This window comes from Lissotriton helveticus, chromosome 10 (assembly GCF_964261635.1).
Source record: "Lissotriton helveticus chromosome 10, aLisHel1.1, whole genome shotgun sequence".
NCBI classification, from domain to species: domain Eukaryota; kingdom Metazoa; phylum Chordata; class Amphibia; order Caudata; family Salamandridae; genus Lissotriton; species Lissotriton helveticus.
In genome coordinates this window covers 644,414,523-644,442,508 of record NC_136071.1, presented here as the reverse complement: position 1 = coordinate 644,442,508, position 27,986 = coordinate 644,414,523, and the positions used below count along the sequence as shown (strand labels likewise).

General features: G+C 38.3%; 1 protein-coding gene across 1 annotated transcript in view; it reads left to right on the top strand.

The window, feature by feature from the left end:
* Positions 1-27,986, top strand: part of XYLT1 (xylosyltransferase 1) — a 700,441-nt gene that overhangs the window by 256,977 nt on the left and 415,478 nt on the right. Inside the window, exon 2 of the mRNA XM_078663177.1 lies at positions 20,420-20,939. Within this exon, the coding sequence (XP_078519303.1) occupies positions 20,420-20,939 (520 nt within the window). The remainder of the gene's footprint in view (positions 1-20,419; positions 20,940-27,986) is intronic.

The following is a 27,986-nucleotide window of genomic DNA, read 5'->3' as shown; positions in this document are numbered from 1 at the left end:
AATGAGGCTGTCACAATTTCCGACTCTATTGGGAATGGCTGGCACTCCCACGGATGGTGGCCTGCTGAGGTCAGCAGACCTCCATGTCTGGGACTGCTTTTAAATAAAGCAGTTAAAAAAATGCAGCCCGTTTTCCTTAAAGCAAAAATGGGATGCATTTAAAAAAAATAAAAATGAAACTTTTCCATTTAATTTTTTAAGGGCAGGCAGTGGTCCCTGCATGCATTTCACAAATGGTCCCCTGGGGATCCCTTCCTGTTTGCAACTGCTTTACCACCCTTCTGAGAAGGGTGGTAAACTGCGAATTAACATTCTTGCATAGCTTGAGGAGTCGCTATTAGAAAGGGACGCCCTTAGAATGCTCCTTCCAAATAGCAAGTCGCTAATCCTATTTTACGAGTCTCAAATTGATTTGCGACTTTCCGATTAAGATTAGTACATGGGCCACTGTTTTTTGCGGGCGAGATCGGGTCTAAAACACATTTGCGCCAGTAAAAAACCTTTGTACGTCTGGCCCTAGGACTCTTGTGCTTTCCTTCACGATGCTTGACCTTCCATAAAGAATTAATGATGATTGAATAGAAAACGTTCTAAACCTAATATTTGTATTTTCGCTTCATGTCTTCATGTTTTCTGAGGAAAAATGCTATTGCTCAAAATGAACACAAGAAAACAATGGATGACCTGTTTCCATTACTGATAGGAAGCTTGGCTGTCACACGCTAGGTGTTCCCAAAGTGACCCTTATTGAAAACTTTCCATTTAATGCCCTGACCAACATTTTAGTTTGCTTAGTTTTATTTGCGTCATGTTAGCTATATGTTTCTTTATATCTTCACTATAATAAAAACCGGTGTTCAATTAAACAGTGATAGCTTTTATTTTGGGGAAGTAGGGATTTGCACAAACATGTCAGAAACGATGCACTAAAAGATAAAAGAGACAGATAATATCATGGAAAAAAGGATAATTTTAAAAGGAGAAAGAAAGAAATCAGATTTTCACATGCTACACCTTATCTTGAACTTTTTAAAAATAATTCTAAAATGTATCCAGGGAGGAGAAACTAACTTCTGTATGTTCCGCAAAACCTGCTATCCTGGCGCCATGATGACTGCTGAAGTTATGCGCCATCCAGGTGACTGAGGTCACCATGGAGGTATGAGGCCATACAGTTGAGCACTGTATGCACCTCGTGTCACAAAGGGATTTCTGACAGGGGTAATGTTTTGGGCCACTTGGGATTGCTTTTCATCAATTAAAGGGACATTACTAGGGCAGGTCAACGCAAGCATCCACAGGTGTGGTGAAAAAGCCCACTCTGTTAAAACAGCCAGACCTTTGTGTCAAAAATGAATGCCTACTTGAACAACAAGGCAAAACGTGTAAATTTCTTCAAAAAATGACACATTGCAGTCTTTCAATTCATGAGAACCTTCTGACTCTGTCTTCTCATAGAAATCTTTGTTGGCCGGGAACGCCTTCAGTACAACTCCTACGCTAGGCAGTGCACATTACCCTGTGCAACCTGGTGAGAGGCTGTGGGTCGGTCAGTGCTTCCTACTTATGTGCTTGTGCAAAGGCTGGCAGCAGGCCAAACTATATAGGTATAGTGCCGCACTATGGTTTCCCCCTTGTGCAACGCTGCAAATCTGGATGAAGCATTTGTAAATCTAGGTCCAAGTTCCATTAGCCTTTGGCCACACTGATGGATGGTTTAGGACAAGTCATGGTCCCCATCCACATGTATATCTGTGGTTCTTTCCAAACATAACATTTTTCTACAACATCCTGAGATCATAAACCTCACATCAGCAAACTCAAACTGTAGAAAGCATTTGGTTTTTCACGTTCAGACAGGATTATTACACTTGTTCAGACTTCCCTGACCCATCACACTGTGAGGACCGAGTACTAAAAGCCTGCGTTAATCTGTCCTTCAGATGAAAGCTGCATTTTGATATTAGGGCCGCGCAGTGGCAGGGATCTGACTGCGGCAGCTCCTCTGGCAACTGCTTGAAGTGTGTGTGCTGCAGCTTCAGGTCTCGCAGGCATACATTATACTGCATGACTAAGCAGTGATTGCGTCCTGTGAAATCTATGATCAACAGCGGCTTTCATATGCTCGGCTGAGGGACAGAGAGCGGCAATTTCTTTCAAAAGTATCAGACATTTTCTATTTACTTTTAGGACTTGAGGCTAGTGCTTTTTTAAAAAATGTTATGCTTTCGTAAACTACACTATTAATTTAGCTTTTCGGCATAAGGGAATCATGAGACTCCTGACATGAGCAAAATGGAGTCACATAATTACAAGCTTAGAGGAAATCCACTCGTCAGAGCATTAGAACCACATGAGCATTTAGGTGTCTTCCTTTCCGCTTCATTTTGTCTCACTTTTAGGATTTTCAACAGCATCCTGATGGATCACTAAAGCCCTAGATATTTCTCAAGCCCCAAAAATAAAAACCAAAACCCAATAGCCTGTTTTTTAAGCCCTGAATATTTTTTTAATGCAGTAGCTTGATAATCCTTTGATAATACCCTTTGTGTGTTCCATTTTGGCAATGCGGGGCTTCCAATGATGCGTGTCACGATGATGATCAGTTGGCCACCTCTGGAAAGACATATATATCCTTTGCTTGGTCTCGTCTGTAACACCGCTGCCTGTCTTCTTTACGACATGATGCATGAACCAGAGGCCCCAGCGGACAAAATGGCACATATCCCAGAATTAGCTTGAAGGATTGTGAAACTAAATTCAAAGGAGGCAGTCTTTTGAAAAACAAACTCAGGCTGAAGTTTGTATTCTTTTTATTATTCAAGAGTTGGCATTAAGTACTTAATTTTATCTGTATACTTTTCTCCTACTATTTATTTCAACTGCACATTCACATTTCCTGCTCGTACTAAGTGATGAAGATACTGTATAGCGGGCCATGTTTCTGTCCCAGTTCCACCACTGACCACCGAGTCCTGATCTTATAAATGAAATTAGATTCGAAGGAGGTTGTTGTGTTAAGAAAAATATAGCGGCTGAAGTTTGTTAGTTTTTCATGAGTTGACATTCAGTAATCATTATTAATTCTAAAAGGAAACTATCTCCTCAGACTTATTTCATTAACACTTGTTTATTTCTTAAACTGATCATTTACATAATATGATAATCATGTGCCTCAGGTTGCAATAGAAGGCCCCAGTGGAAAGCTAATAAGGTCCAAGAAAGAGGAATAGGGAGCTCCTGTGTGAAATGGACTGGTGCGCATTCATATGCATAGTAAATTCAGAAATACGTTTTGCCTATTCTTTCTAGTGAGTAGCTGTACACCGATTAAAGACTAATATTGTGATAATCTATGGCCCTTATCTAGAGTTTAGCAGGGAGGAGCAATGGCCTAAATTGCCAGAGCATCTGCTCTGTTACACCTCTAATTTTCCAACCTAATCTAGAGTGAGGGGAGTCACTGAATTTTCATTGGCAGGCTCCACCATTAAAACCTCTGACCTGTCTCCCTGTGCTCCAAAGGGCTGCCAGATAACAGTAGAGATTTGCCCACCATGTTTAGGACACTACACCCACCACCTACTTTGCTCTCTGGGTCATCAGTAGAGGCATGTCAGAAACAATGGAAAACAAACAATACCCGATAAACAAAAAGAACTCCCTGTATGTCAAAGCCAAAGTTATGTTTTTCTGAAACAAAGGTTTTGGAGTTTTTTTCAGAAAATCAAAATACTGAGGGGGGCAATCAAACATGTCATCAGCTTGGCACTTTTCTGTACATTCAGTGCTAATGGCATGAAGATACCCTCTAATATAGTAAGAATATCTAAATATGCTCAGTGTGCCTGGAGGCCATGGAACACCTGACTGGCTGTCATACTGTCCACTAGGGTCTAAATGACTCCCTGTGTCTACGTTTCTGGGCAATTAGATGTTTAGACCTGATCTTCTCAACCTTGTTGTACCACTGGTCTGTGAAAGCACTGCTGGTAAATCGCTGGTTTGTGAAACCATTCGTGGCTAATATCTCTTATTGGGCTTGAGATCTTTTAACCCCCAATTTTACAGTAGAAAAATAAAGAAATGATATATATATATATATATATATATATATATATATATATACACACTCACTGAAAAAAACAAAGGTGACAGGGACATTACAAGTTGTAATTTGGTATCCCACTCCATCAGCTAGTACTAAATATTGCATTCTAAAATATCAATATCGATTTGTTAAATATGTATTGGTAATTGGTGAGCTGAATTCCACTTAATCTAAACTGGTAGCAAGCGTGAACAATAAATTTACAAAGTCTGCATTTAAAAAAAAAAATTTTTCAAACACTGAGGAGCCATCTATTTGTTTTTTTCAGGAGGATAATAGGCTTGCATCTATATTTTCTGCTTTAGCTGCCTTGACCTAGGTTTCTTTTACAGGAAGAGGTACAATGGTTTGGCTGAATGAAAAGATGCCGTGCTAAAGTAAAGCTCATTTGTTCGAAAAGTGAATACAAAAAAATATTTTTTCAGGAAGATCCTTGCAGAAAAGGTGTTCCCCCTGCCTTTTATGTTACAAAGATGCCACTCAACCAACACCTTTGGATGAAATGTGCTTCTCCACAATGGCTTGGTTTTTTTTTCATTTGACTCTCTTGATTTCCTTGGGTGGTACAGTGAGGTTTCTGATACAAAGCAGCTGTAAACTTGTGTACGTGGTGCCTGACATTTTACTTCCAAGGGAATGGTTCAAAAGTTAGCTATGTACTCTCCTTTTTAGTAAAATCTACAGCAATTTCAAATCTGGCAAAGTTTCTTGAGCTTTAGCTGACAATTGTTTAAATTAAAAGCTTTTAGGAAAAGTTGAAACCGGTAATCCATTCTTACTGTGTTCCCAGACTCCCATCTGATCCAACCTTTGCGCATAGCTACAATTCCATTTGAGTTATTATAAGTGACAGCACACTCTTCTTGTCTTTCATATTGATAGGTAACCCTGAGAAGCTTTTGCAGCTGCAAAACCAAGGCCCACATTTACTAAAATGTCATGCGTTACCTAACAGCAAGTAAAGTTGCTGCACTCAGGTTCAGTCTGTACAGATCCGAGCGGGGAAGGGATAGTGTAGGTCGACATACGACGGGATAGGGAAAATAAAATAAATAATTAAAACTGCTCATCACATTGCTGATTCGGCGATGTGGCCAGTGCAAAGTAAGTTGCTTAATTTATTTATTTTCCATATCCCATTTATTGTCGAATTCCCCCCTGCCCTGCCACCCCCGTTCCTACCTGTACCGGCCGTATCTAGCTGCACTGTGTTGCGTGATCAGATTAGAACAGAACAGAGCAATAGCTACTAAGATGTGGCACTGTTCTTCTCCCCCCCGCTCTGGTACACTTTTGGCAGCCATACACCAAAGCAGATAAGCTGTTTTGGTAAGTAAAAGTAGTTTTTGTATTGGAAGGAGTCCATTCCAGGACAAAAACTATGTTTGAGGCGTATCACTTTGTATGTGAACTGCAGAATGCAGCTCATATGCAAAGAGAGGAAAATGTGTTGAAATTAAACCATTTCTTCTTGTTATGCAAGCCGCAAGGAGGTGCAGGAATACGGAGCAAATCCATGTCTACAATACTATGTAGATATTGATTTGCATCAAAACCCATGAGTGGTTGTCTGGGAATGTCAATGCACCACCCATAGAATGCCCCCTTGACACAAAGTGACGCAAGGCAGCTCATTGCACATCTTTGCATTATTTTTAATTATAGTCCAAAGCAAAGCGTGATTTGTGTTGGATTGTAAATATTACCACTACAGTTTGTGTCGTGTTTGCATTAAAAAAAGTAATACAAACCTGAAGCAAGATTTTGTAAATTTAAGCTTTAATTTTTCTGGGGCTCTAGCCACTCCAATTTTCCCGGTATCCAAGAAAGGTTTTTCATAGCTCTTGCACCTCTATTCCAAGCCGGAACTCTCCGGAACTGGATGTTTTGCTATTTCTTTGATTCACAATAATCCCTGCTTCCTCATCCCATTATTCCATCATCCCTTCAATTCCTGTGTAACCATTATAGGCCATAAATAGTGGCAATGCTCTGAAATAATATGCCCTAGGAAGAGCATTAAGAGGTGGAGTATGGAATTCATGAGGTCTGTGAATAAATTGCAATATACTAGTCGTGTAATCTCAAATTGTCCCTTGCTATGCGCAATGGTTGTATCAAATGGGAGTCGGGTCACACAGTAAGAATGGATTACAGATTTCAATTTTTCCTAAAAGCTTTTTTATTTAAACACTCATCAGCTGACGCTCAAGAAACTTTGCCAGATTTGCAGTTGATGTACATTTTGCCAAAAAAGAGAGTACAAAGCAGGCTTTTGAATCATTCCCTTGGAAGTAAAATGTCAGACACCATATACAAATTTCACAGCTGCTTTGTATCAGAGATGGCAATGGAGAAACCTCACTAAATAGTGGCAATGTTCTGAAATATTATACCCCAGGAAGAACATTAAGAGGTGGAGTACGGAATTCATGTACTCTGTGAATAAATTGCAGTTTACTAGCCCTGTAATCTCAAATCTTCCCTGTTTGGGATGCATTGATGTTTGTTAATTGTCTCCCATTTGGGACTGTGTTCTTTAGTTTACTGTCTTTACAATGACACTTTTGTGCCAGTGGCATAATGAAACATGAGGGCCCGCCCTGCAAGGTCCTTGGAGGCCCCCCCTCCGGAGTCAACCAGGAGCCCTCAGGCCAGGTACTGTGCTTAGAGGGGCCGCTTGGGGTGCACCCCCCACACCACGGGGGCTGCGGGGGCCTTTGTTACGCCACTGTTTTGTGCTGAGCCTCTGTGGCTGCTATAAATACAGGATAAACAGAATAGAATAATATATTAGAACCATTATGTATAGGCCTAACAGTGATCCATTTCTAAATTAAAGAGCTGAAGTTTGCAAATGTGACCCTTTTTCAATTGATATAATAATACATTTAATCAGTGCTGCCGGTTTTAATATTGCTAGAGAAAACATATTCTCTTTGCCTTAAACAATATGCATTAAATATGGCTTGGAGGAGAGCTGGGGTAAATTTTGTGAAAACCCTCACACTGTGGTTTTAAGGGTGCTAAAACTCACAATTTCACCTTTCATGGAAGAGGTGTGGTGAAGCGGCCTGCGTGCCAGACTCCGGACCACGGGGTTCGCGGTTCGATCCTTGGCGCCAGCGGCAGGCTTGCCCAGCACCATGTGACTCTGGGCAATAGCTTGCTCAATCTTCCTGACGGCCCCCAGCGCCAGGACACCTCTCCGGAGGTAGCTGTGCGCTTTACAAATGCTGGTATTTCATTTCATCAACAGTTAATTAAACAACGGACAGTGGTACAGTCCAGCAGTTAAGTTTGAAGGTGTAGTTATCAAAATACACTACCATTCTCAGAGGCTAATTAGATGCTTGGAAGGAAAGCAGGCTGAGACTATGCCTATCATGGAATTACATCTGTATAATGTCATTTCAGCAAAATAAGGAAAATATTTCACAGATATGCAAATGCATTTTGACATGAGGCTGTCATACCACATACATACAGCATCCCAGATACGCATCCTTAAACAGCTGAAGTTTAATAGGAGGCCATGAAATAATGTTATATAAATATCAAGAGCCAGTTCTGATACCATCACAGATATTTTTGGGAGAATGGTGTCGTGGAGGTCCCCCATATCGACTCTACAGTAGAAATGTGGGAAAGCCTCATTTGACCTGTTCAGGCATTACTGAAACTCTGAGTTTAAATATGGATAATTTCCACACCAGGTTGATCAGTTAAGGCGGAAAGTCTATATGATGATTTTCTCAAATCCATTGGAATTATTGTACCCGATTCACAAAGGTATTTTCAGCCATAAACATACATATACACCCAAAAGAACCTCCATGCTGAGGCGTAGGACTCCATCCATAGTTTTCACTTTTCTATTTAAATTGCCCCCCAGGGGTCCGATTCAAAGGAGCATTTATGAGCATGGGTAGTAGTCCTACAGTAGTACTCTTTGAATAAATACTCTTAATTGACTTTGTAAATTAGCCCAGCAATCTGTATTATTAAAAGTGCAAGGACACAGCCCCTTTTTATGTGCTAATTATATCTGAAGATTCCCTGAATATTCACAGTTTTCGTAATTTGGGGGTAATTCACAAAGACATGCAACAGTATGTAAAAAAGTACTACAAGAATACTAATTTATGAACTCAAAACAAAAATGACTTTATAAATATGTCCCTTGATCTTTTATTAACACCAATTTCGTCTGATGTTCACATAAGTCAAGAGCAATAGCAAATATGATACACATCACTGAAACATAAACATGCAGTACTGGAGAAAGGCATACCATGTGGATGTTTCTATTTCATTGCAAAACAGTGAATATTATTTGCATATCTGTGCTAGAGAAGATACATTAAACATGCCAGGCCATAAAATCAAAAGTGTTTTTATTCAAACGAGGCAAGAGGAATATTTTTAGAAAAGAGAAAAAGCTGCTTTGATTTTCATTGAGCATTTTTGGAGCATAATATGCAGCGCATTCAAACGATTGAAATAATAATGTTGTGGGATGGTTTAGTGGATGCAGATGTCTTTCTTTATTTACTTTACATCAGCATTTGCACCTCTGAGGAAATTCTAATTGCAGCAAACTAATGAGTTTCCAGCCTAGAAATCATTACCCATGTGTGAAATATTATTTTTGATAAACCTTCATTTTTTAAGCTTTTTCTGCGTTTTTGGGAAACCAGTGGGATTTTGAAAGAAAGAAATTAGCATTTAATATGGGCGGGAAATCCTCCAGAGGGCTTTCTGGGAATAATGAAAGAAGAGAGCGTTATACTTTGAAAACATTTGCTAGATGAGACTTATGTTAATCTTTCGTAAGATTTGCATTCTGAAGTTTGATTACATTACATAGTTAGCCAACTGTGAGTTGTTCGTGCTCTATAAATATGTGAAGCAAATTGTGACAAATTGTTGCAAATATTTAAATGTTGTACCAATGTATGGCACAGTAATATTCCCCCTGACCATTGTTGCATATAAAGAGAGATTCAGTTTCAGAAAATGCTTTATTCGATTTTAGAAAAATGATAAAATCATAAAAGGAACAGTTAAAAAGACAAATTCATACAGAATAAAAACTGCAGTAAAAAATACAGGTTCCTACAGAATAAACATTACAAAAATATTCCACGTATAAGCAGCAGTCCCATCAGTGCATAATTTCATTTTTTTGTTTGTTTTTGGTTTGTTTTAAAAAAAAAAAGAAGCTAACAAGTTATACATTTCCATCGTTGCATATAAAGAGAGACAAAGTAGTAGTCCTCAGATGGAAGTCCCATAAGCCCCCGACATTGGAGGCCTGATCACACTCCATCACTACATGAGCTTGAGCTCAAAATGTGACCCTGCACAGAGACGATAACCTAGGACTTTGTCAATACCCCATCTCAGCTAACTGGGACACTATTTTAACAGAGCTCCATACTTCCCTGCAACACAGCAATATCAAATACAACGAAGCCACTGTGCACATGAGGCAAGGTTTCCGTCCATTTCTTACAGGCCTGCCACCTTCAAATGTCTTGAGGGATCATGTAAAATTATGCCAGAGGGATCATATAATATTGTATATTACTGGTGTGGGACTGTTTTTTGTTTGTAGCAGTGAATTTTCCTCCTTGTTTTTCCCTCCCTCTCCGTATTAAGTTTCGACAAACTCAAGAACATTAGAAATATCTGTTTGTTGCTTGAAACATATGCTATTACATTCTGGCCTACAGTATCGGTGCTACACTGCATACATGTCTCGATATCACTAAGCAGTCACATTGATGTGTAGGTCCATACATCCCTCCCCAGCTCATGTGTACGTCTTCATGTCTGGGTCTGTTTTGAACAACAGTTATATCAATTGATTTAACAGCGCAAAGTGTAAACGTTTGTAATCTTTTGTTTGTTTATCATGTATACACTGCAGTTTTTGTATACAAAACTCAATAAACCGATTAAACAAAAAAAGTAGAAGTGCTCAGAAAGGTACTGCATGATCCTGCATACAAAAGTGAAAAATACCTTAGATAGATTCACCTTGCAATCATTGCATGCCCAAGAATTGTTTTGAAATGGCTTATGTTCCTGAAATTTGTATACAGCACTGTCTATCTTTGTTACTGCTAGTTAATGCATTCATTAGCTATCACTGGACTACTTTTTTTTCCTCTGGTACATGTGTTTGATCACTATCATTACACTAAATACACCATCTAGCTAATAAAGTTCTCCCCAATTGAAATAGCGTAGGAGAGTATCTTATGCCAATTGACTTCTGTAAATCCTGTGCTGAGAATCCGGTACAAATACTTTTAGCTGTTATAGGTGATATCTAAAATGAGGGATATATCAGAACTTTGTCCATGAATATTCATATAGTCATATGTTTTAAGAAGGATAAACCACCTATAGGGAGGGAACCATACCCACCAATTTTGCAGATCAATGTGGATGCCACATTCTATTTCAAAATTTCAGCTCCAGGCTCTCAAAGGTAATAGGAAAATCGTCTAGGAATAGGCCAGGAAAATACATCATATATTAATATGACTATCTCTACATTTGATGCCACAGAAGGGTTGGAGAAAGAATGTCGGTGTGATGGTTCTCAGTGCAGAAAAAGCATTTGATAGAGTAATGGCAATATCTATGGAACATTATGGGGCCCAAAGATAGAATAGCAACTATTTGAGCAATATCATATTACTTCACAGTTGCTCAAGTAACATGCCAGGGCTGCTCTTTTTTACATCATACTTAGAGCCTTATTTGCAAGCAATAATTAAGGCCAACACAATAGAGCATCTAGATTAGAATGGATGCCCTCGAAAAGTCTCTGATGATGTTGCCATCTTTAATCAAAACGTTGAGAACGTGTTGCCAGTTGTAGAAAAAGTTTGTGAGTATTTCTAGGTGCAAAATGACTATTAGTAAAACCCAGCTGATGATCAATTATCACACTGTATGGAAAGACTATCATATTTTCTCCAAAGCATTATATTTAAACTTCAAATTACTCATAAGATTGTAGAGATAATAAGCTGAACTGTCAATCCTAGCTAAAGAAATTATCAAGATCCAGTGCTCTGGGGCAACCATCTTACTATTTGATTTCAGATGAATCTTCACTTTCCCGCCTGATAGGTGATGCGAGTTAACATTACTTCAATCAATTTCAATAAACAGTCTAACCCATTTGGCTGCACAATAAGGACCAGAAATCAGTGACTATAGTTAAGAAGGGTTATTACAAGTTAGCAGTCAAGTTAAGGTACACAAATCTTAGTACCATGCTGTAAAGATACAGAATAACAACTAGGAAACCCAACTCCCTAAAGAAGTCGTAGCCGTAGCAGTAGGAGACAAACAAGAAGTTCACTCACAGCAATACAAAAGATCAATAACAATACTTGGTTGTCGGAGAAGAGTTTGTGATTTTTTCTCCTACACATGAGTAGAATTTAAATTCTTCTAGTCTAAAGTCCAAACTAAGAAGATGGTTCAAAAGTCTAAGGAATCTAAAAATTTAGAGAACTGCAGAAAAATATAATACAATATGGGAAAACCCGGAAGGTAAAGGAATGAGGAAAGTGAATGAAGGTGTCAGCATCTCAGAAGCATAGTCAAGAGTCTTTTTGGGTCAAGGAAATTTGAGTATTAATCTAAACCGCACTCATCAGAGAATAAGCATGGAGTTCTGCATCTCTCAGAGTCCAAGGAAAAAAATTACTCAACACTAGATATTTCCACCAGAGTATCTCAGGTACCACCCCTCTGTTCGCACCATCAGAGGTTCCATAGTCCTGTTTACTTCTATTGTTGTAAGCTGTTACATTCACAAAATGTCTGACACTTAACACGGGAACAACAATACCCTTATTCAACAAAGCAATGTTGCAGCAATGCTGAAAAGAACTCTTCAGTTAACGCTCTGGCTCTCCACGTTCCTATGTCAAAGTCTTCTTCTCAGGCTACTATCCCCCACTAGTACAATGTTGTATCTATTCTCAAACGTACAAAGTATGTGAATGCACCTGCAAGGAAAAAATCATGCAAGCAGAAATAGAAAAAAGTATTTCATGCGGAATGAAAAACAGGCCTAGTCAGGTCAACGTTAGAATATTAAATCAATGGTGCACAATTAATATGCATGTGCACATTCAAACACATTAGATTCTTATTACTTGTCACATACAGTAAATCTTTAATACATATGTGTAAGTGGTTCATCCCAAAAATATCAAAAACCTAATATTGTGTCAAAAATATTGATCACAAAAATATCGTTATCCTATACTTCTAATGTAAATGACAAAAATATTAAAAAATATCGTTTTACACTAATATCAAAAGATTTAGGGAAACATTTTGGTTTTTAAGATCTATATAGTTAAAAAAAGAAAATATGGAATATATTAACACATATAAGATGTGATATAATGTAAATTATGTTTTTAAATAATGTATAAAATACGTATCTATATTTACTTATTCAAACAAATACACACAAATATATATATATATGTACACATATATAATGTAAAACTATTTTTAAAATAATAATTTTAATTTATGCTGTAATTTCTAGTTTTTTTAAACTAATAATATAATAAGTATGTATATATATGTGTATATATATATATATATGAGTGTATATATATATATATATATATATGTGTATATATATATATATATTTTTGGAAAACAAAGGAGACGGCACAATCAGGATGTCTTTGTTAAGCCTTATTTATTTCAAGACTTTCACCCCACCAACGCGTTTCAGCCTTACACGGCCTTGCTCACGGAAGGCTGAAACGCGTTGGTGGGGTGAAAGTCTTGAAATAAATAAGGCTTAACAAAGACATCCTGATTGTGCCGCCTCCTTTGTTTTCCAAAAATTTACTTGGGTCAGGATCCGACCCCTAGGCAGAGCACACACTGCTGAGCGCGTCCAGAGGGCTGAAGGATCACTTTGCATATAGATATATATATATATATATATATATATATATATATGAGTGTATATATATATATATATATATATATATATATATATATATATATTCAATAAATTAAAAACATAAATTAACTGGTATTTTTTTAAAATCCCAATTTAACTAAACATGAAAAGTAAACAATAAAAAATATGTTCAAGAAAAATATATTATATATAAAAAATCACTATATAAAAATATAATTTATGTAATACTCAATAACATAATAATATACATTTAAAAAATATTAAGTAAACTATTACATTCTGGGAATAATACATATACTATTCACACTGAAGTCTGTGCAACAGTAGGGAAAGCCTAGGGAAAGCTTTGGACTCAGGAGGGTTTAAATTTACCTATCCCACTCCAATCTGTGCAACAGTAGGGAAAGCATTGGACTTCGAAGGGGTAAAATGTACTATTCCCACTCCAGTCAGTGCAACCGTAGGGAAAGCGATGGACTGAGAAGGGTTACAATACATTTCCTTCTCCAGTCGGTACAACAGCTGGGAAAGCATTTAACTCAGGAGGAATAAAATGTACTATTTACTTTCCAGTCTGTGCAACAGCAGGGAAAGTGTTGGACGCAGCAGGGGTAAAATGTACTATTCCCACTCTACGTTGTGCAACAGTAGGGAGAACGTTGGATTCAGAAGGGGTAACCTTTATTTTGTTATTCCCACTCCAGTCTGTTCAACAGTGGGGAAAGTATTGTCTGTGCAACAATAGGGAAAGCGTTGAACTTCGAAGGGGTAAAATCTACTATTCCCACTCCAGTCGGTGTAACAGCAGGGAAAGCGTTGCACTCTGGAGGCGTTACATTTACTATTCCCACTCCACTTGGTGCAACAGCAGGGAAAGCATTGGACTCAGGAGGGGTAAAATTTACTATTCCCACTTTACGTTGTGCAACAGTAGGGAGAACGGTACACTCAGAAGGGGTAACATTTATTTTGTTATTCCCACTCCAGTCTGTTCAACAGTGGGGAACGCGTTAGACTCTGAAGGGGTAAAATTTACTATTCCTACCAATGTCTGTGCAACAATAGGGAAAGTGTTGAACTTCAAAGGGGTAAAATCTACTATTCCCACTCCAGTCAGTGCAACAGCAGGGAAAGTGTTGCACTCAGTAGGGGTTACAGTTACTATTCCCACTCCACTTGGTGCAACAGCAGGGAAAGCATTGGACTCAGGAGGGGTAAAATTTGCTCTTTCCACTCCAGTCTGTGCTACAGTAGGGAAAGTCTTGGATTTCGAAGGGGTAAAATTTACCATTCACGCTCCTGTTGGTGCAACAGCAGGGAAAGCGTTGCAATCAGGAGAGGTTAAATTTACTATTTCTACTCCACTGGGTGCAACAACAGGAAAAGGGTTGGACTCAGGAGGGGTAAACTTTACTATTCCCATTCTAGTTTGTGCAACAGTAGGGAAAACGTTGGACTCACAAGGGGTAACATTTAGTATTCCCACTCCACTCTGTGCAACAGTACGGAAAGTGTTAGACTCTGAGGGGTTAAATGTAAAATTCCCACTCCACTTAGTGCAACAGTAGGAAAGGCGTTGGACTCAGGAGGGGTAACATTTACTATTCCGACTCCAGTCTTTGCAACAGTAGTGAAAGCGTTAGCCTAAGGAGGGCTAAAATGTACTATCCCCACTCCAGTCTGCGCAACAGTAGATAAAGTGTTGGTCTCAGGAGGGGTAACATTCACTATTCCCAATCCCGTCCGTGCAACAGTAGAGAAAGCGTCGGACTCAGTAGGGGTAACATTTACTGTTACCACTGCAGTCAGTGCAACAGCATGGAAAGGGTTGGACCCAGGAGGAGTCAAATGTTGTATTCCCACTCCAGTCTGTGCAATAGTAGGGAAAGCGTTAGACTCCGAAAGGGTCAAATTTACTATTTCCACTGCATTTACTGGTACAGTACAGAGAGAGTACTTCACTTCAAACAAAAAACATATTTTAACAAATCTATTAAATACCCACAAATGTAAAATTCTAAATATAAAAATTAAATGTCTGAGGGCCTTATTACACGGTGGCTGTCCGACCGCACAACCTGTCGGTCCAACGGCCCAACACAGCCCTGGTGCCGATGCCAGCACTGTTGTACAGACTACGACCTGCCTTTCTGATGAGCTTTCCATGGCGGAGACTCTGCCATGAAAAGGTTAGTGGAAAGGCAGGGAAAGGGGCCACAAATAGGGCCTCAGGGCATTTGAGACCATAGTGCACCGTTGTGCAAGCAGCGCTGCCACAGCAGCTGCATATGCTACAGGCTCTATATGACCCAGCCCGGCAGGTTCTCATAATACGGAGGTCGGGATGCTGCTGGCTTGGCGGCATGCTCCTGATTGCCGCAATGGACCACCAAACTCCTAATTGGGTAATCAATTTGAACAAAAATTAAAAAAATTACATAAATATTAATTTTTTAAAATAATGATCAGCAATGAGCACACATAGTATTAATGTGATTAAAATGCCACACTATATTGCCACAAACATAACAGCCAACAATTAATATGCAATTAAAATAAACACAATACGCATATTAAATAATAAACCTACAAAAATAAATGAATATTTGTTTTTGTTTTAATGATTTCTTAAATAACTTCCATCCTAATTCTGTACAAACTAAACAACACACACCTAAAACATACCGTAACAAATATCATAGGTTGACAATTAACATAATTATCAATTACATCATTGATAATAAATTAATAATTAACTATCAATAAATTATTTGTTAATTAACTTCCCACTCTGTAACCCAAAAAACACAACAACCTACACCTAACATATAATAAAAAAAATCTTAATTGCTAAATATATATAATTAGTTATCTATTAAATAATGAATAATAATGTAAGTTCATTATTACTTCAAATTAATGAATATATTTCCCTCCCTGTACCCCTACAAACCCAACAGCCCTCACCTGACATATCATTTAAAAAATATCTTAATTACACAATATACATAATCATCAATTAAATAATGAATAATAATATAAGTAAGTAATTATAATATATCTACTTCCCACCCTGTACCCCTATAAACTCCACAACCCGCACCTAAAACATTACTTAAAAGACCCTCCCTGCACAAAAACAATCCTGCATGCAACACAGGCACCGGGGCACCATGGTGCAAGGATGCCTTCATTGGTGCTAGGCTACCAGAAGGGCTCCAGTGCAAGGCTAAGGACAGGAATGAGGACAGGAATGTGCCATATTGCCTAAATACAGAGCATTTCTGCCCTTCCCCTGCTACACAGTGCAGAGAAGCAAGGTAACATTGCTGCGCTACACTGTATGACTTCCTCATAAATGAGACTATAAGTACTTTACTAAAACCCAGGAGACCTAACTTTAGTCGCAGCGTTCTACACTTTTCCAAACTGTATTATGCTCGATCTTCATTTATAATTTCCCTTAATTAACTGGCATCTCTCGTGATCGTAATAAGTACTGTATAAGATACCCCTCCCATTCAATTTACATCATCCTGCGCTACGTTATGTTTACTCAGGCCATTGTTTCTGCTCTTGACGTAATCCTAAAGTCATAAGTAATTTCCTTTACATGAACTGAGGAATCATGCTATCAAGGTTTACCAATAAAGATTTCTAGAAATAATATTTTGTGCATTCTGTGTCTCACCTGTCAGGGATGGCGGTGACAATTCCCATCTAAGGTCTTGCATTTTCTGCTAGTCCTATCACTCCTTCATCATGTGCCTCTGCTTCTGTTCCAGTACCAAATTGTGATTTCTGCTCTCCACAAGTTCCTTATCCGTAGCTCCTAACACCAAAATTGGTGGGTAAAACTTTGAAATGTTTGTTGCAGTTCTTCTTTCACAGGTTTCCAGATTTTTTTAATTGCTTTTTATCTTGTATTCACTGGTTTGAGTCTCAGTTCAAATTAACAATTTTAGCTCATGTTGAGGACTGGTTGAACCAGTTATTTTTATCTTACTGTTTCTGTTGTCCATTTCTGGAACAGATCAAGGACCGTGGCAACGTTTATGATAAAAAGTGAGTGGGTGCACTCAAATGTTTGACAGGGTATGTTGGAAGTTAGTAGGTGTTCTCAGGTTCTGGGACGTGTAGTGTCCCACTCACAGTCCTTCTGTCTCTATTGGTAACCCCACTAGTTTCCTGAAAACATGTTGATTTATGTGATCAGTTTAGTCTGAGAGCCCTCACTTTTCCTCACACAGTTCTAGAGTTGTGACTATAAGCGGAGTAATTATATGTAGTTGCTTGGAATGCCTTATAATGGTGCAGTATTTGTAAAAGCTTATTTCTAATGAACTGCAATGTATTGTACTCCTTTCTCTAGGACAAATTGAAAATGAAATTGCTCCTTAAGTAGTGTGGCAAATTAAATGAGGATGGGGATTCAACAACTTCGTCCATTCCCTAGTCTAGATATATTCTGCAGTAGTATGAAAACTTGATATTTACACATTAGAGCGACTCATGGGGTATCCACATTTTGGTTGGCTTTCTACATACATAGCATAGCAAAACAGTAATTTTTAGTTTAATAATGGAGTATGATTTGATATCTAATGAATAGGTTGTAAGAAACTAAGCAATCTTACAAATATCCATATGACCGTAAACCAATTAATTAAATACCCTTAGTTTTTAATAACCGTTCGGTGTGAGAACCATCCATCTGTTGGCACCATGATATTTACAATCAAAGGTATGGGATGTTAAAAGCCTAAACAGCTAATTGTCATGCTCTGTATCTTGATTCGGCCAGGGTGAGTGAGACAATGATCCCATCATGTTACCCGCTCACCCATTGAGCAGCAAGTGGTTCTTATTGGACACGAGAAGCAGCACCATACATTCCGATACCTCATCTCTGTACCTTGCATCATCACAAAAAGTAGAATATCGTTGACTGTTAAAGAGCAGAGCATGCCCTGGAGTAACACATGAAGCAAAACTGACAATTATTATCAATACTAAGCAAGAGAAATGAACACTCATAACCAGAAAGCAAACTACCAAGTAATAGAATGCCAATCTGATAGAGATTACCAGTGCATCTGTATGACAAACCCATATTGGAGTGAGAGCTTTTCATAGTGAGTCAAATATAATTTAAGGATAACAAGCGTCATTACTGGAAAACATGCGGCTAACACTTGGACAATTGTCTGCTTTAAGCTTTCAGTTGATCGCTTTCCATTTGCGACCTGTCAGGGGAAGCAAAGATAACCAAAGATGGCTATAGTATGTAGATGACGATAAAGATGAATCATAAATGTTCTGTTGCTACAAATACCCTATGATTCCAATACAGATTAGTCATAAACAACATAACATTTCGAAATCAATCAGGCTCAAGTAATAATAGCCATTTTGCCAATGGCACACAAAGAAAGTGCATGACGTTCATAGACTTTACACAGCTTCATTAACTGTTTGACAATTCGTACCTCTCATGAACGCTGTTTAAAATGATAATTGTCTGATTTCCTCTGACTCAGCTGGAGATCAGCAGTTGATTCACCTATTATGCCAGAGGGCTATTTCATGACTATAAGGGCTGGATAGAGAAAACATAATGAAGTCAAAATTAGGTCACCGCAATATTGTAAGTGCTGCATTGTTCTTCTATTTCTATTTTGCTTTAAACCTCCCTTTTCCACACGCTCAAAGAACTTGTACCAAATGAAAAGCTGCATTACTTTCAGCTATGGTGGGGGTAAGACAGAAGCAATGAGGGACAGAGAGACTTCTGCATTCGTTTTTGCTGTCGTTGACAATGGCATAGCAAGGGTATCATGGTGGTCCCTGGGGCAAGCAAGGAAAATATAACTACTGATTGGGTAGTAAAAGGCAGCAATAATTTGGCTGCAGTGGGAACCTAACACCCCAAGGGTCAAGTGCCAATACACCCCCAGAAATACTGTTAGCTATGCACCTGGTGGCTGGCACAGCACTGCCGCCCATAAGGAACCGAAAAAATGAATAGGTGACTGCTTGCCTTTCTTTTTATAGCTAATGATTATGTTTGATTTCTTTAAACCTCATATGCAACGTCCAAGAGGGGCTCAATACAATCTGTTTTTTAATTTATTTTTCAATGTAAGACTCGGTTTTCTTGAATCTTATCTCAGTATGCCGACACAGTTTTCCTATGATTTGGATTGAACTGAACACGTTTATAAAACGAGAGTTTGCTGTGCAGTGTTAAAGTATGATATAGCTGGGATCTAAATGTGTTTTCTATTTAAAATGATTTTGATGTAGCCTACAAAATGAACGAAATTGAAAAAGTGTATCTTTAAATCAGAAGCAAGCACGTGGAAAGGAAGAATTCAAAAGAGCTCAAAAATACTTTCAGGCTAAACTAACACAAAGAATATGGAAATATTGTAAATGAATGGGAGAATGACAAAATAGAGTTAGACAGGAAATTGAGTTTAAATAGACCAGTTATTTTGACTGAATACTGTAATTTATGGATAGATGTTTTTCAAGATTAGAAAAGAGCACAAAATAAACAAAGCAAGCGAAAATGGATTAGTAAAAAATGGTAGAGAGAAAGAGATAACAAAGTTACTGGAAGTTAAGTAAAGACATCATAAAAAGTGGAAGCAGGAGATTGTGATAAAAAAAAAATGGATTTAATGTACAAAATAAAAAATGAAGCAAGGAACACATAAGGAAGGGCGAGTCAACCTGATTAGTAAGCAAATGTGGTGCAAATTAATTTTATTGTAGTTCAAATTGCGCTCTGTGGTAACTTGGGTAAATTATGCAACTCATTAACATTATATACAACAACTGGTCTACCTGGTTGCGTTGCTGTAAGGTTGCCAGGGCGATACAATCTCCATAACAAAATCAGGTCATTAAAGCATAAGAAAGTCCAGCTGATTTTACTAGTCTTCTATATAATTTACCAGCCAGCAGAAAACTCTGAGACACTCACCTGTGGCCCTACGAGGTTTCAACCATGCGTCACTGGCCACCAGTTTAGCACTCCTCTAAATTACAACCTGCTCTTTACTTCCTGCCTAATTTCTTTTTATAGACTACCTTAACTCTCAGGCAGGGTTGATTTAAGGTTGTCAAATGCCAATTCTTCGGCTTGTGGCCATTAACATTCCAGGGAAGGGTAATACGAGGGACATAATGCATAGAATGCCATTACGTTTATTTATAGGATACATTAAAACAGCAACACATATGTTTTACATTTTCAAAGTATAGATAAAGCATCACAAGCCTTATCATTGTCTTGTCTTTCTTTTTTCCAGGGTGGTTATTTTTCTCACCGGCCAAAAGAGAAATTGCGTACGGACAGCAACAACGAGAACTCAGTTCCAAAGGACTTTGAGAATATTGATAATAGTAACTTTGCTCCCAGAACTCAAAAACAAAAGCACCAGCCAGAGCTGGTGAAGAAACCTTTTAGTAAACAAAAAGAGCACTTAAGAAGGAAACTTGAATTAGAAGAGAAAGTAAAGGAAAACTCCTTGCTGGGCAAGAATTCAAATGAAGTGTTGCAGTTTGGCGACCGTGCAGCCAAAAACAGCAGCAACTTGAAGGAGAGTCACAGGCCTACCAAACAGCACCACACCAAGAAGAGCGGAAACAGCTCCCCGGAAATCAAGTATGATCTCCCACCCAAGTGTGAAATAACAGGAAAGGAGGCCATCTCAGCCTTATCACGTGCTAAGTCCAAACACTGTCGCCAGGAAATTGCTGACATCTACTGCCAGCACAAGCAAGGAAAGCTGATGCCTGAGAAGGTTCCGCGGTTCTGTCCTCTTGAGGGTAAGTCACTCAGGGCATTAGGTTATTTAGAAATTATTGTGAACCAGCTGAAAGTTAAACATTTATTGGATCATGCAACAGTGATCAATTGACTGAATTGATCTCCCATGAAAGGAGACAATTTAGGTTTTTTTTTAAACTCAGGGCCTGAGCCTTAAAATACGTTGTACATATATAAACAGTGTGACAATTTATGACTCAGTGACAAAATATATTAGTCATAACACCATTCATCTCATGTCTATAGAACTCATGCCTTGCTTAACGGGCCTTCAACTTTTCTGTGTTCTGTGCATTGTACAAAATTAGCATGCTTACTATTAGCAAAGTTTTGATTGTTCACAAAAATAAATGATTTCCTTTTGCTTTACCTGAAAAACATCTATCAATGTGAAAGCTGTCATTCTCTCACACAGCCTTGACAATTGCAAGACTCAGTGCACTTTTGCACAGTTTATGCACCACAATGGCTAGAGTAAGTTTAAAAGTTCAGATAAGTGTGGGAAAGGCGGTGTAATTGTTTGCAAATATCCACAAAGTTATATGACTGTGGGGGTCTGGACCTCATATGCTTGATTACAAGTCAGGCGAAGTAGACTGCTGATGTGAAACTCTGCTCCTCTTGCTCTTGGCTACCTCCTGCACCTGGATTTACCAGATGTGTGAGCGCTGTGCTTGATTTTACCGGCAGGAAAAACAGCCAATGACATTGCTTGAAATTTTAGGTGCAAGAGCAGCCAAACCTCTGTCCCTGTCTACAGCAGAGGGGGGAAGCTAATAATGCCACTTTGTCTCTGTTCTCTGTCTTCACTACCCTACCCTACCATCTCAACTCCCAACCCCTACCCCAACCTCCCTCCCAGCTCACATTTACCAAATATTTAGAGCAGGTGGTAAATGTGAGCACTAATCCACATGGAACTGGGAGCATTGTGGAGAACTCTGACTGGTAAAGCTGAATCTGCACAGATATTTCTCATTCTGCGGAGATGAACTCATATTGCATAGTGTTGGTGGATTGTTACTGCTCAGTAATGTTCTATCTGAGTTGTTTTCAATTCAAAAGAAATCGTCATACTATGCAGAAGGTTTCCAGTTCTAAATGATATCTCCACATCTTTATATGGTGTTTTTAGATATAGACATGGAACACCCTATTGCTTGTCTTCATTTTAGTACAAATTGCTTTTTAATATAATCTAGATCAAAAAGGGAAATAATATATTGCGCTTTGAATTCTGCATGCTGTACCTCTGCTACGAAACCTTCCATGGAGTGATTCCACCTAGAATTAATACCCATATGAAACTGTAGGAATGTAAATGTTTGAGTTTGTAGTTTGTAAGAAAATGTTAAGAATATTGGCATACTCTCAAACAGTGTGACTAATTAACATAACTTCAAATGTCAGAGATTTCTTCAGCAGTATTCTGGAGAATGTTTTATGGGAATTTTCATAGATTTACAAAGTAGTCTAGGAAGCTTACAATAGTCATATAAATCTTTGAGTTTTCAACTGTGTTAAAATGTTCATTCTTTGTTATGTTAGCAACACATGTTATAGTGCTGAATTGTGTCTTTGGTATTATGGTGTACCCACAGAGAATCTCCTTTCCCTAAACTCAAAACATTTAATATTTGGGTTTTCTACTATTTCTAACCTGGAAACATGCTTACTCCTGCACTTGCTAGGGTAAATAAGCATTTTCAGGGGGAAATCTATCCGAAATTTCATTCCATTAGGCTATTAACTGTTGATAAGTATAAAGCTACTCAAAAGTGTAGACTTGTATGTCCTCAATCCTTGGAATTCAGGGAGGGGAGCCAAATTTAAAGTTACCACTTGTAACTATTCGCATGTAGGAGAAGGTCTCTGCCTCAGGGCAGAGATGATCCTAATGTAAAGTAGGGGGAACATTCAAAAGTTTATTAACCTTAAAAATAAATTGATAAAAATATTTCACTGTGTAGTAATAACATTGTACATTAAATGTAATCTTTATTTTAAATGCACGATTTTTTATCAAATGCCACACAATTATTACATTCATATTTTGTTAACACATATTTAATCATTTTTGTTTATTAAATTTACATTTAAATCATTTTTCTCAAATTATAAAAAAAATCACATCAAACTTTCACATTTACATTAGTTTATTATGTAATGACAATTATTTAAAGTTATGCATAAAATGAATGTCATTATTTTAAAAAATGTGTTACATTAATGTTTACATGAAAAAACATAGACCTCCCCAAGTTGGTTAGTAAATAGCATTTTGTAGCACATTAGAAGTACTAATGTAGTTCCACTAAAACATACTACAAAATGCAATTGATGAATACGCCCCTTAACCCCTTCAGTGCTGCGCGAATTTCGCTGCAGTGCTGAAGGGTCATAAATCACATTGACTCATGACGGAAATGTTCCGTCATCAGCACCGGAGCACCGACGCTGATGACGGAACCGTTCCGTCATGAGCATGGAAGGGGTTAAAGTGTAAGGCACAAAGAATAAGCCACTAAAGCAAGTAAAAACTAAAGGAAAGCATGATTTTAATGGATAAGAAGCCAGACTGGTAGAATTAAATTGGTTTGCACACCTACAGTAGTTGATTCAATCAGTCATCCCTCCTCCTAAATACCAATAGATGACACTCTTGATCTTGCAACAGAGCTGCAGGTAGGCTCAATACTTAATTTACCAAATAAAATAGAGCAGAGAGCCAACGTTATTTTTTCCAGAGGTCACTTTTGACACTGGGTAAATGTTGTTTTGTCAAATACCAAGGTTGAATCCAGCTGATGCCTCTTTTTTCCATGACTCTACACTTCCTGTCTTTTTATCTTAATGTTGCAGGTTCTTTTTCATCCCTATCTACTCTCTTTGTCACTGTGTTCCTTTTTTCCTCTACTCATTATTTCTCTCTTTACTGCTTTCCTCTCTCCTGCTCTGGGTCAAATACATTCTAATGAGTGAAAATAAATCTTGGTCCTCAAAAAATTAGTGCTGGGGCAAGGTCTGGCTGTAGTCCAAGATGGCACCATCCAGTGAGTGTTACTACAGAAAGCTCCAGTCTTTCATACATTGAAGCCTCACCCGGGGGCCATAGAATCATTAGAGGAAGAACAAAGATATCTGAGGCACTTGTGGCTCTATAAATGGGCATAATGTAACTAATCTGGTGAGTACAAGGTGCAGCATCCAAGGTTGTCAGTTCGCAGCCACATTGCTGAGCATCACCTGTGCGCACGCGCATATTGACAAAAGGTCGGTGGCAATCCCTTGAAGCATACAAAGTGGGATGAGATACTGCATGACTTGGAGGAGCCTTGGCCAGTAGACACACCTTGTCAAGTGGTGCAAAGGTAGCGACTCTATGAGTCTCGTCAAAACCTGTGATGAGGCATACTTAAAAGTCCCTCATGGAAAACAGCAAGGAGGGACTGAGTTAGAATAAATAAGTGATGATCTCTGATGGCACGAGAATGCATGGAAACCACCGGAGGCTTCACAAGAAAAGACTCTTGATGCCTGATGAGTCACCAAAGTACAACGAGCTAAAAGAGCAGAGGTAGCCCACCCACTCTATACCATTATGTCAGTGAAAGGACTGACACATGTGCCCCTTCATTAGCACATTGCCTTCACCTCCATGCACTGGAGCAGTAAAGTCTGAGAGAAGACAGAGAAAGGAGGATCTTTCACCCTCAGTAGAGTACCACAGTGTAATGGCAACAGTGCGCACCATGTAGAATGTGATTATGAACAGGAGTTAATGGCAGGTGAGAGAACCCTGTTTTGGTTCATCAAGGCAATATGTTTGGAAATAGCTGAAAACAACCCGCATCGAACAGTCAGTGAAACAGGGGTGAACAAAATTGAGGGATTAAGTAACAGAGTGAACGGCATATAGAGAGTCAGTGATGCAGTAAAAAGGAAAACTGCATACATTGGCAGGCCAGAAAGCAAAGGATGTCACATGCAGTGGGAGCTTTCAGGAACAAGGTGTTTGACGGCATGGCAATGATCCACGATAGACCACTTCGACTGACCAGTGTTACAGGATGGAATATATAAGACGGGTGTTGAGGTGAGGGTTGAGGTTGAGTTTAATTAAAAATCTTATGTTCTCTTTCTGAAACTCACCAACTTACCTTCCCCCACGTTTGCCCCAAGGGCTAGCAGTGAGTAAAATTGGTGTTTTTTCAGCTGGGAGATGATTATTGTTTTGCAACAATCTCTACTGGCTGGGTCATTGTTGATTACAATCTGTTGATTTTTCAATAAAAAAATAAATTACATCTAAGAAGAATGCCAGTGCCAACCATCGACAACCACTGGCCTAAATTAAGACTGTCAAGGTTTTAATACATTTTTAGCATATTCTCTCTAATGTGATGAATGTGCGATCCAGTATAATAAATTAAAATTTTCCATGATACCTGGCCAAAAGTAAGCAATTATAAACGTTTATTGTAATCATTTCATGTACACTCTGCTGTGGTTTGCTACTGACATTTCCAGGCAGCTGCAGAGACAATAACCGAATCCTCCAAGGTCATGGAAGAGACTGAGAATGCAAGTAGCTGATTATTTTTGAAATCTCTGAACTGTGACAACACTAAGTACAGAGTCATTCTTTGTAATTAGTGTGTAAGTGGAAAATGTCACACATCAGAAAATAATTTTCTGTTAAAAATACATCACATTGAAATATTAGGACTTTTTAGGTCACGGTGCTAGACACCAAAGGACTTCATATTTCAGGTGATGAAACACGCTTACTGAATTCTCTAAATGCTTTAGTTCATCCCACAAGGACCTGACCATGCAACTTTAGCATGTGCAAATAAAGGGGACCTTGGGTGAATTACTCCTTATTTATGGCCAGATCATTTTAATTGCTATTATGTATACACAAAAAACAAAATAGCACCTCTTCTGGTTCTCATTCCATGAAATTGAGGAGAAGCACCCCAGTAATACTGCACCTAAAAATACCTCTACTGTGGGCTGCGGTATTATTGTACTGTTCCGCGTTTTTACCCATGGGATGCGGAATAACCACAGGAATTGGTGTTTGACACTGATTTCTACAATGTTCCCCCTTTCCCGGCACATTTCATGCACACTTGCACCCCTATGAAATGTTCATGAGGAAAATAACTTGTATCTGCATTATTCCTAAAAAATCTGATCCCATGCTGGAATTTCCCCTGAATCCAGAATAAGGGCCATGACGTTCAGCCCGTATTAACTGCAAATGCAGAAAATGTATATCGCTATGGAAATCAGCTCAGTGTGCTCTTTCTTTGCAGTTATAAATATGCCCTGCAGGCCCAGGGTTTAAATCCTAGTATGATACGTCAGCATTCCATAATTTTGCGACCATTAAATTGAGGGTCTTTGACTTGAAAAGTGTAAATTCTGCTATGGCAGAGCTTTGTAACATAGCTGATAAAGTACTACACGAGGAATCAATTAATGTCAAAATCCTTTCAGGTATATGGCATGTTGATTAGTGCTGGAAAGTTGGAGTTAACATTGAAAGTAGTTATTCAGGATGGTAGATCATATATCTTTTCATAGGTACCAATTGAGCGGCCTGATGTGTGATATAAAGACCACAGTAAATATATTGCTAAACCAGTTATAAATAAAAAGTAAATAAAAAACAGAACAGTAAAGTGTTCTAGGGCACAATTCCGACAGACGTGAGGCTGCATACCGGATCCATACACTCACAATAGCAGTTGGTTCTAATGCAAAAAATCAATAGAAACTAAAGGAGAATAAATCATAAAGTTGAAAAACGCACACTTTATTGACTAGAAACTGCTACGTGAAATAATTTAAGAGTTTTCTAAGCAACCTTTGACTGATTACATGGTATGTTTATTGTGCATTACCACTCTTGGCGATTGTAATGTACTTGGTGACAATCGCATACAATTCTGATCCTATTGCACTGACTTCTTTTGTTTTAAAGAGGATGTGAACAGCAATGTTATATGTCTAGGATTCACATTATTTCCAAATTGAATTGTATAATTTCATGAGAGATGCAGGCCTGGATCATAAATCACTGTACCTGGTACTGTTTATATTTAGTATACCAATTGTTGAGAACAAAGTTACGTTAGCCACAGTTCTATCCTGCACCAAATATTACTAGTATTCAATGCAACTTTCCACAGTGTAACTATAATGAAGTAGTAGATTAAATGTGAGATGGTAAGAAAACAGCAGACATCTGAACACGCTTCAGTGTCTAGTATGTATTATCTTCAGATTAGCAAATAAATAACTTCAATTGTACCCTATAATAAGTCTGTAAACATTTTATTGACCTAAAAATGATAGGTGCAACTCACTTCTTTTTTTTTTCTTTACGGTAAAATTGAAGATGCTTTATTTGGGGTTCAAAACAGTTGTCAGTCATTCTTAAAGTTCCTCTAGATGAATGCCTTCAAATGAATGCAATCTTGCAAATGACAATTAACTCCAAGTCAACAAGACTAGTGTAAATAGCTGAAACGTTCACTGATCCATTTGCACATGGTTTATATAAAGCTTAGAAAAAGGACTTGGCATTATCCGGAGGAGGCGCAAAGCATTTTATTTCACCAACCTAATGACTTGGGTAAAACAAGCCCTCCACTCAAGAGTCAGGGTGAATAGATGAACAAAGCTGAAGGCGATACCAGTTCAATTACACGCAACTCCGTCCTTTTGTGTGGATGAAAAAGCAGCAGCCAGTTTTGATCAATCCAATGTGCTTAATTTGGGTCGTTAGCATTTCTCAATTTTTAAGCCGTCCTTAAAGAAAATCATATATGGCGTCACTCCATCTTCACGGTAATCCAGCAATCCAACCATACCCTCTGGGTTCATTTTTCCCCCGGTGTAGAACTGATCGTTCTTGAAGTTTGTGAGTATAGCTTTGACTTTCTCAGCAGCTCCCGACATTAATGGTTTCACTTGGTCAGGCTTGGTCTCATCAAGTTTGGCCTTTATTGATTTCATATATTCTTTGATAT